The sequence below is a fragment of the Pollicipes pollicipes genome, unplaced genomic scaffold (genome assembly GCF_011947565.3).
Source record: "Pollicipes pollicipes isolate AB1234 unplaced genomic scaffold, Ppol_2.1 Scaffold_6686;HRSCAF=7923_pilon_pilon_pilon, whole genome shotgun sequence".
NCBI classification, from domain to species: Eukaryota; Metazoa; Arthropoda; class Thecostraca; order Pollicipedomorpha; family Pollicipedidae; genus Pollicipes; species Pollicipes pollicipes.
This window is the reverse complement of record NW_023596921.1, coordinates 19,819,453-19,830,029: the sequence shown is the minus strand read 5'-3', so window position 1 is coordinate 19,830,029 and position 10,577 is coordinate 19,819,453. Positions and strand designations below refer to the sequence as shown.

Genomic DNA, 10,577 nt, shown 5'->3' with positions numbered 1-10,577 from the left:
TCTTTGTTCATAATTTCCTTAGCATGATGCGCCGAATGGAGGTCTTTCAGAATGATCTCGTAAACGACATTCGTCGTGGTCGTATCAAAGACGACCTGAACATCTCTGAACACGTTCGTGCCGAACTGAATGCACAGCTCACGCCCATGCCAGAAAGAGCCGAGGAAATCAAAAATGAATTCGCGAAAGGTTTCAAGGGCATCATTCCACGGCTGTGGCCAGACGTGAAAAGCATCAGTGGTCTTTGGTCAGGAAGCACAAACGAGGTGTACTACAAGGAAGCCAAAGCTCTGACTGGTCCAGATATCACTATCGTCAGCTTCACATACACCGCGTCGGAGGGCTTTATGGGCTCCAACATCGAGTGTACCCGCCCCGGACCGCCCAGGTACACTCTCATTCCGAACATTATGTTTTTCGAGTTCCTGCCGATTGTCAACGACCGCATTCCCGATCTGGACGAGATCAACCCCAAGGAGCTCCTCCTCAGTGAGCAATTGGAATTGAACAAAACGTACGAGGTCATCATCACCAACTCCTCCGGCTTCTATCGACTCCGGCTCGGGGATGTGGTCCGAGTGGTGGGCTTCTACCAGCAAGCTCCGCAGATCGAATTCCTCTTCAGGTGGGTAACTCAAACAGATCAAGCAGTCAGAGTCCGCACTGCCGTGGCGTTCACCAGTTTTGTTCTGATGCCAATGGAACCGTCCTGACGTGAAATGCTGTTGGAACATGTAAAATGAAATGCGTAAAGTTGCGAGCTGGATTGCCGTCGGACACCTGTCTAACGTGACCTTTCGTCATGTGACCAGGTCAGGCCAGAACCTGAACGTGAACGCAGTGAAAATCTCCGAGGAGGTGCTTTTCCGCGCCCTGCGCGAGGCGGCAGACCGCTGGTCGTCCACTCTCAAGGACTACACGGCGGCCGGCAGCCAGTTCACGCCCAGTCATCAGGGCCTGCTGGACCCGCACTATCTCCTCTTCCTGGAGCTGGACGGCCCGGTCCTGACTGAGGAGCAGACGGGACTGGTGAGTGGACCGGGCGCCGACTCTCCTGCAGTGGCGGTGCGCGTTTCAGCAGCATGTGACGTCAGTAACCGGCCGTCCAGGGCCAGCTTTCCAATCCCCCCCCCCCCTCGAAATAATGTTTGCTCTTAGATTAGTCGCCGAAACATGCAAAGCATGACCATTAACATCAAACTCGCTTTCTCGGACGACGGTTTTGCGGCAGCGTCGATACAATGTTCCCACGATGCGTCGTCTTTCAACTCATGTCTCAGGACTCGAAATCAGCTGCGCTGCAGACCACACCACCCACGTGCTGTGTAAGCACAGTCAGTGTTTGCAGGTGGATGATATCCTTCGGCAGCAGGACGAAGAATACGCCAGCTTCCGGAAACTGGAGAAGATCGCCAAAATCCGGGTGTACCAAGTGAAGCCGGGAGCCTTCTCGCGCTTCCGTGCGCACCTGCTGGCGACCACGGCCGTCACGGCCGGCCAGTTCAAGATGCCCAGAGTGCTGAAGAGCCGTGACAGGGTGGACTGGTTCCTCGAGAATGTCCGCAACTGAGCCCTGTGGTGCCGATCACTGCCTTAAATTATGAACTTCTAGTTAACCCAGTTGGTAGCTTGTGCTGAATGAGGCAGCTTTGGTATAATGCCGCTTAACTACATGCCTTCCTTCCCGCCTGTATCTTTACAGCTTTGTGAAATGTCAAGCCGTTGTGATCTCTAAACCGCTTGTGTCGTTGTGTTCACCGCGCCTCTGTGAACACTATGTGTTTTTCCCCGAAGTTGTCCTGAAAACTGGAGTTGAAATAACATTCGCCTATCCATAGCCAGTGTATCAGTTTTTCTGTCATGCCCTGAGCTTGTTAGAGCCCTCACCATGTCCATATCACAGATCGGCTTCTGGTGACGGGGTCGTTCGTTATTGTGTTTGGATCACCATAGCCATGTCCATATCACATATCATCTTCTGGTGACGAGGTTGTTTGTTATCGTGCTTGGATCATCATAGCAATAAGCCGACCTTATGTGATTGCTAACTTGGTCCAGCTGTTAAGACTATATTTAGAACACTGGGAAGCCGCATGGTTTCATTTGTGCGCTGAATCAACCAGAGCATGCAGCTCAGTAGAACTGATACGCCGGATGTGTTTGGCTTAACTGATAGCATGAACGCAATACAATTGAAGATCGAGAGTTCTGTTTAACGTTGTATTTCCATAATACGAGGTTATGTCTCTTCCGTTGCCGTCAGTGGCGAGTAAGACAGCTTTATCACTTTTTACACGATATTGCTGAAATGAGTATGAAGGCTAAACATGGTGCATTCATCTTCATGGATACATACCTCCACGGTTACATGGTTACAGTGATGGGGAAACGAACAACGGCGACTTTTACATGCTACCAGCACCTGCAAATCAAGCCGTGTGATTTGTAGCTCGTCTAACGATTTGCAAATGTGGCGAAAGGAAAGGACAGCCAAGTGAAGACTTTCCAATGCGCTACATTCCTTTTGGTGAAGATGTCTTGGTGAAGTCATGGTCCACGAAGCTAGCGTCTTATTTATATTATCATTCAGTATCCGGTTTGGGATTTGCCCACACGTCATTCACTCAATCTCACCGAGTTACCGGCAACAATAAGGCTCATTTTACTTGCAGCCGTGAAGAATATTAAACAAGTTAGCGCATTATTCATATTAGCATTTAGTATCCGGTTTCGATTTCGCCCGAACGTCCTCCATTCAATGTCAGTGAGTTATTGACAACAGTTAGGTCCGTCCTTCTTTCGAGGATGAGATCCACGAAATGTCATGACGGGATACGGACGTGAAATGATTTCACTTGACATACCGACAAAAACAGACACCACATCGAGAGCTTTAAGCGCCAAGACGTACTTTGACACCTACGGTGCCCGCCGCCCAGATAACCTGACTTCTCAGAGTCATCCTTTAATGTCGAAGTCAGGGTTAAACAAGCAGAAACTTCATGCCAACTTACATCATAACGATCAGTCATGCGTTTTACGCGGCAAAAGATAGTTCGTCACGCAGAATACTTTACATCACAGTAGCGTGATAGATACTATGTGTACTTCTCTCTTCCGACGAAAAAACCATGAGTGGCAGCAATAAATTCCTGGTTGTTTTAGAGAGATCGCGTTTCGGTACATTTGGTAGGACTGCAATTATTGAGCTATCAGCAGACGGTACACCACACTCTTCTGATTTTTTTCGTTTGTTTGTCGCTTAATCCTCCGGCAGCATACGTCGAATTAAATGTTTGAATGTTGTAACTGGAACATTACATTGTTTTTTTGCATTATATAGGATTATTAACGGACCATATGCTACCAGTACAACACGTCCATCCTTTGTAGGTTTTGAGTTTTGTTTTTCATTGCCCCCCTCCCACCCTCCCCCAACAATGAGTCACTCAGTGCTGGTGAGTTGGCTGTGAAGGGGCAATTTGTTGGCACGTAGGAGGATGGGTGGAGGATACTACGGCGCCCCGGCAAAAATGTGGACAATGAAACTGGAAGATCGTGGTTTACTGCGTTCCATGGAACTGTCATCTGACTATCACCTGCCCGTACAATGCACCTGTCCCATTTTGGTTTCGATTTTTTCGGTCGGCCCTGACAGCCTATCAGTCATTGCTGGAAGGTCGATTTGAGCGGTGATTTAAACAGGGAAGACTGGATACTTATTTCAAACAACTGATTTGGCGGGAGGGTGCAACCTTGCCGTGCCTATGTTGTTGGAGGGCAGTATCGTTGGGTAATGCAACTCTCGTATCGGCAAACATGACGCCTTTTCTTTCAATCACCCTGTGGAAGCGCAGAGCTAGCGACGGCCTGCGTACCCATAAATGTGCTGGTCATCATACAGTAGCTCGTAAAACATACTTGCAATTTAATTGAAAAATTTGAAACGGTACATGTCATAGTACCTGTATCTGGCTACCAGCTGCCATTACAACTCATTCGTCTTATTTTGGTTTCCATTTTTCGGTCGACCCCCAAAGTCCATTTTTCTATCCTCGTATCCCGACAGGAACGATGATTTGAACAGATACGGCATCCAATTTGAAATAGTTTTGGTAACGCTTGTCAGGTGCAACCTTGCCATAAGGACGTCACTATCGCATATAGATGGTGGCATATGTGCTTACAGTGTAAATCTCCCACGGGCAGACACTACATTTTGTGTTGAGATCACCCCTTGGCAGCGGAGAGCTAACGGCGGCTTGCCGGCGCATGGAGTAACCGCGAACAGTTCCGCTCGGATGGAGCGTTAGGTATTTCACCCGCCGCGGTGCGGAACTCGCGTGCCGCTTGCGGTCGGCGTTGTGCGCACAAATGGGGGGGGGGGGGGGGGCGCGAGCGTCGTCCCATGTGTGGTGCGAGCCCGGCTGTGCCGGATCCCGCCGGGGTGGTTGGTTCGGAGATCTGCCGCCAGGCGGCCGTCGCCTGGGCTGCCGGCTACGTCGGCACTGGAGACCCGGCTGACCGCTAGATGGCGGGACAGCCGTACCAGGCACCCTAGGTGTCGCAGCTGAAGGCTGCGCGTGCGCAAGGAAGCGGACGTTCGATCCCAGGCTAGTGTGATGTGCGACTAGATAAACGGTTTCTCGATGCACTCCGCACCGTGTCCTCTCTTGTGCAGGTCCTTGGGGACGAGCCAGAATGAAGGATATACATACATATATATATATATATATATATATATATATATATATATATATATATATATATATATATATATATATATGTGTATGTATGTTTGTGTGTGTGTGTGTATGTATGTGTGTGTGTGTGTATGTGTGTGTGTGTATGTGTGTGTGTGTGTGTGTGTGTGTGTGTGTGTGTGTGTGTGTGTGTGTGTGTGTGTGTGTGTGCGCGTGTGTGTGGTGTGTGTGTGTGTGTGTGTGTGTGTGTGTGGGTGTGTGTGTGTGTGTGTGTGTGTGTGTGTGTGTGTGTGTGTGTGTGTGTGTGTGTGTGTGTGTGTGTGTGTGTGTGTGTGTGTGTGTGTGTGTGTGTGTGTCAACAGTGATAGCATATTATAAAGGCTAAAATGTGCTTATCCACAGCAATCACATACGGAAGCCGCATTTTGCATTAGTTTTTTATGAAGCACACCACTGGTATGTAACAGAAGGAGTGCTATCACACCTGTCTTTTTATACTGAAATGCGAAATATGCCCATAATATGTCATTGTGTAGTGAGGTAAGTTGTCAACCCTTTGTCTATATGCTTACAAGAATGGACTGTCCATGTCTATCGCAACCATTTTACACTCACGCTCTCGACAAATCAAAACCCAATCGGCAAACTGCGTGCAGTTTACTTTAAAAAAAGATAACTACTCCTCCACGCATCATTTAAAACAATGGTTCTTAACCATTCCTTAGCAACGCTTAGGCCAATTCTTTGATGTTTGGAACGACTTTTCCCCGTTTGTTCCAGTAAACACGCATTGGTAGCCTGCTGTGCACCTGAGGTGCACTGCTCCAAGATGTGTGACTCTGAACAGAAAACTACCCTCCCGGACCCTGCTGCAATTCGAACGTGCGGCAAACGAAACGCCAGTCTTGGCAATGTCATGCTCAATCCAGTTAGACTGTATCATTGTTACTACTTGAGCTGGCTGTTAAGTGATTATGTGCATATGACGATGCATGCGTACTCGGTGCTCAATGAGCTCGCCCACGCTCATCCAGCCTTACCCTATTCGGACGACACTGACGACGATCGTACATTCGAAGATCCGCTATCATTTTGACTGAGAAATTATCTTCCCACCTGTGAATGCAATAGAGATGCAGTACAACATATTCGTCATTAGTGGTGATGGCAGTGCTTGCACAATATATATATATGTATATATATATATATATATATATATATATATATATATATATATATATATACATATGAATTGCAGCGTTTGCAGCAGCACAACTGAAATCGTTGTGCACTTCTGCACAAGTCTATAAAATTGTGGTGTGCACAACAGGGCTCAACAAAAGATAACGCCCAGGCTACCGGGTCTCTTCCAGATAGTCTTCGTAGGCGGTGGATGGGAAGCGCGGAGTTGACAAGGCCCGTCCCCTGCGAAAAATCGTGGAACGTGTTCCTACTCATTTTATCCTTCTGTTTACCCGCTTCAACTTGAACAAAAAACACGAGCCACCGGACGAGGCAATTATGTTCGCATTTTAAACTCCAAAAAGCTCAATGCGTCAGGCCCTAAATAACTGCAGCAAACGCAACTTTTTCATTACTTTCTGACCTTTCTCATACAATGGTTCAGTGTTTTTCTTTGTTAACACGCGTCCGGGTGGGCGGCTAGATACCCTTCGCTCGAGTGGAAGATCAATTTAACCCCCTCTTCCCCTGAGATCTCGGGTTTTAAGAAAGCTAGAGGTACCAAAGGTACAGAGTGTCTTGACCTGTACGTGAACTCACTTAGCCCTAGGTTTTAGCTTCCTAGGTCATGGACTTCAGGTCAAATAAGGTCAAACAAGGTTAAATTCCAATTCGGTCTTTTAAGTGCCCCCAGAACCTAGGCAACTTTTTCTTAGCAAAAGGTCACGAATATATTTGAGGTCAGTGACCTTGTTTGACCCTTTGAAGGTCATCGTGACCAAAACCGTACAAGACTGCTATGAGTTTTGTATTTGAAGAAGCGACAAAGATAACGCCAGGCAGTATGCTTCTAAAACAAAATGTCAACCAGGGTCATCTTAGATCAGTGACCTACCTGACCTCTAAGAAGTCAGTGGAAGATGTATAATGCATTTCCTGCTTTCAATAAATTCGAAATGGGCATCAAATCTATCCCAAAGCACACCCTAAGTAATAGATCAGGTTGGTTTTGTCCTCGGTCTGACCTTCATTCCTGACCTTAGGTCAACGTAATTTACTCATCCAATATTTGTGGTGCCTTAGAATGCATGTCAGAGATGCATGGCTTCGTCAAACAACCTGTTATTGTATCAGATTGGACGATTCTCGAGAAATTGCCTTCGCTGAAACTATGGCCTGATTTTGAACTGCCATAGGTCAGCGACCTACAGAGCATATTTCAATATTTATGTCAAACGATGAGGCCCAGACAGGAGTGAAGGGTCCTCCACAAACGAGATCAAAGGAAAAAAGCCTTAGGTCGAGGAAGAGGGCCTCTGAGTGCCGAATGCCTTATCTCATATGGGTCTCAGGAACAGCACAAGACCCTCCGAGCAAGTGGATAGAACCTGAAACTAATATGAAGGCCCACTGAGCGACTGAGTGTCCAAAGCATATAGAGATTTTCGGACGAATGGGAGGAATTCGATGGGGACCACTGATCGATCAAGAGTGCCCAAGCATGTTTAGCAGAAAGTGTCCCATCAGCAGCGTAGGGCCCTACGAGAAAATTCGGAGGACACCAAGGGCGACGCGGAGGGGTCCTCAACGATCTGATTGACCCGGCAAGTGAAGATATAGGTCCTCGACAGCAGTGTAACGCCTCTGAACAGCGTAATAGGCCTCCAAATATCTCCTAATCTCATACCCCTCAATCAGCGAAGTAGCTTCGTCTGCTGATGGGGTCTTTATTTTTGCTTGTGACTGCTCATCGTGATCTTGAGGCCCAAAGACGTTAAATTTTATTGTGCTTCGTGCTGGAAACTCGTGCCCGTTCGTCCGGTCATGAGTCCCTTCGGGACCCATGGGTCGCCTCGGGACACAGGAGAGGCATGGTTCCGTGCCCCCCCCCCCCCCCCTTTCTCTGGATCTGACGCCGGCTCGAGTAGCTTAATAGAGGGGCCCTGACAAGAACATAGGATCATTCACTCAAATAGCAAGCATACAAGACACAAAATGGGGCCCAGGAATGGTCGAGTGAGTTCAAGCAGATAAACAGATGGGGTCCCCGACCAGAGTGTAGGGCCCTCCATTCAAATAAGAAACACTCCAAGCAAAATTTAGAGGACCCCCGAACGATGGGGTGTGCCGGAACAGGCTAATGGATGGACGTATTAGCGCGCCTTTAACCGACCTCCTAGGATTTTCGTCCCCCCTCATGGCTGTCATTTTTTGTGCTTCAAATGCAGCTGCGCAGTGTTAAACGTGCCTTGCGATGCGTTGTTTCTTATAACGTCGTTGTTATGATATCATGCTCAAAATATAGCTGACGTTAAGCACAGCAACTGGCGACGACATGAGAGTAGATGATCAAGTGCGTTGCCTTGTGTTCCGGACGTCGGCCTATCCACAAGTACCTCAAACTCTCCATCGAAGAGCTAATTGTCATCCATGAAGTTGCAATGCTGTAAGTCTGCAGTGTGACAAGTAGTGCCGCATGAAAAACACCGACTGCAGTAGGTGCCATTATTGCAGCCCCACAGCGCGCAATGTTGATAATCTGGCGATTTGGCATCTCTTGCATAGATATCAGCGATAACTCCGGCCACAGCTGATAAATTGTAAGCCGGTCGCAAGAAGGATTGACTGTTCAGTCTGTGTCCGATACAGAGCCTGTCTCCGGCCACGAGAGCAGAGGTCAAGGGAGGTCCATCAGCAGCCATGGAGCTGTTCGAGCTGCTGCGGCTGCTCTTCACCGGTACGTGACCTCGGCCGCAGACACTTTCAAAAACATTGACATCAGGGCAGGGGCGCAGCTAGAGTCGCTGTAGGGGGAGGGGGGCAAAGATGCCTGTGAACGTGAGGGTGACAAAGATGCCTGTGAACGTGAAGGTCCACCAGAAAAGTGCCGGACGTGATCCACTTCAATTCGAGGGGGAACGATTTTCTTCGTTTTAGCTTTACCTGTTTTAACTGAAACAGAAACTAGAAGCTACCAGATGATGCAATTCTGTCTATATTTTGAAGGCAATAAACTGAGGAAGCAAGCGTTAGACTGCATGGAATAGTTTGCCAAAGGTAATGTTCAACCTTCCGTCAAAATCTATTCACAAAACAACGAGAGCACGAACACCACGAGGGGATAGCTCGATCTAACGACACTGCGACAAGAATTGAACACAAACAAGACTAGACTAACTTGAATATGTCAGCTTTAGCAATGGCAAACAAACCGGAGCTTTCAGAATATTGGAATCCTTATACATGTCTACGTATTGTCTGAGGCTGAAGAAACACACTTCGTCTTAAGACTTGTTTGATCAACGATGTTTGGTTATAAACGTTTAGACATATGATCTGGGCGTGGCGATAGATACTCATGTCCGCGTGTGTCGCTCCATGCGCTTCAATTTAAGATCCCCGCGATTGACATGCATTGTGATGTTCGTGCCATGTTCATAAAGTCTGATATTCGACAACCTACTTTAAAAACCTGCTGCATTTACATCCATTTTTTATTTTGATCCAAACCGTTATCTAAGAAAACTAGGTGACAATGGCACACTAGCCTGAGAAAAGATGAAGGCAGTGTGACAAAGATGCCCTACGATGCTGCATAATACTTCGCGATTAAAAATTAGCATACCATTAGTAATGGGTACAGCTGCCAAGAGTGCGAAATTTTGTTGCACTTCCTTAGCACAGTTTTTTTTAGTCCACATGCACGAGGGGCCCCGAGAAAAATCGGGGATGGAGAGCAGGCACCTCCAAAAGCACATAATGTGATACTCCTTCATGAGGACGGTCGGACGGACGGAGGACATCATGTTGATTTTCATGGCCCACATAACAGTAAACTGCGGCCGGACAAGCATTGGCCCAAAGCCTGTAGCGAATACATCCTAGCACACCTCTCGGCTGTCTCCAGGCACCTCCGACAGCGGCGCCGTCCCACTCGCCCCGAGCGAGCCCCCCCCCCCCCCCCCCACCCCCCCCAACAGAACAGCTTCGGCGGTGGCCGCCAGGCGGCTGCGATACGCTGCCCGGCAACAACCGTCCGGACAAAACCGAATTGTCCGGTACGGATGACGAACCCCAGGGAGAGGACGGCAAGATGTGGCTCCTCATCAACTGACCACACAGAAAACCGTATAATTTGCAGCATCAGAAAGGACGGCAAAGTTGGGTAGGATCCTGCTCATTTCCTGAAGGAATGAAGGACGTAGTCCAACAAAATTGGCAGTAAAATCTGAAGTGGCTCGATCTTTCGTGTCTAAAGCCATAACTGTTCTGAGGGGATCTGATGTGCCCAATTTTTGGCAGGTGAGGGTTACACGTCGATCAGTGAATTCAAGCATTCGCATCACACTCCAGCTATTGAGTTTTGAACATGGGAACCACACAAACGAGCCAAAATAAACCCACTTACTGTGGAATTATGTAAATGGCCAAACGTAACTAAACCACCCCCTCATTCCTACATTCTTAGGATCATACACTAAACGAGAGCAGCAAGCAACATCACACGCTCGATACCAGCTGCAGCATTTAGTCATTTCAAAGCGACGAGTCATCGTTAGTGACGCAGACAAGTTGTGCGTGACAAACACGCAAAAGTGCTACATAGTCAAGAGGAGAATGTTGATTCATGCAGACAAGCCCATTAACTCCTAAGACAAGCCCACTCTACCCGTCTATCGGATTGGCCGCCCG

At 48.0% G+C, this 10,577-nt stretch overlaps 1 protein-coding gene across 1 annotated transcript; it reads left to right on the top strand.

Moving 5' to 3' along the window:
* Positions 1–330: 330 nt before the first annotated feature.
* LOC119108024 (jasmonoyl--L-amino acid synthetase JAR1-like) lies at positions 331–1,570 on the top strand. Its single transcript, XM_037231607.1, has 3 exons — positions 331–625; positions 813–1,029; positions 1,370–1,570. The coding sequence occupies exons 1-3, from the start codon at positions 348–350 to the stop codon at positions 1,568–1,570; spliced, it is 696 nt and encodes a 231-aa protein (XP_037087502.1). The 5' UTR covers positions 331–347.
* The last annotated feature ends 9,007 nt before the right edge of the window (positions 1,571–10,577 follow it).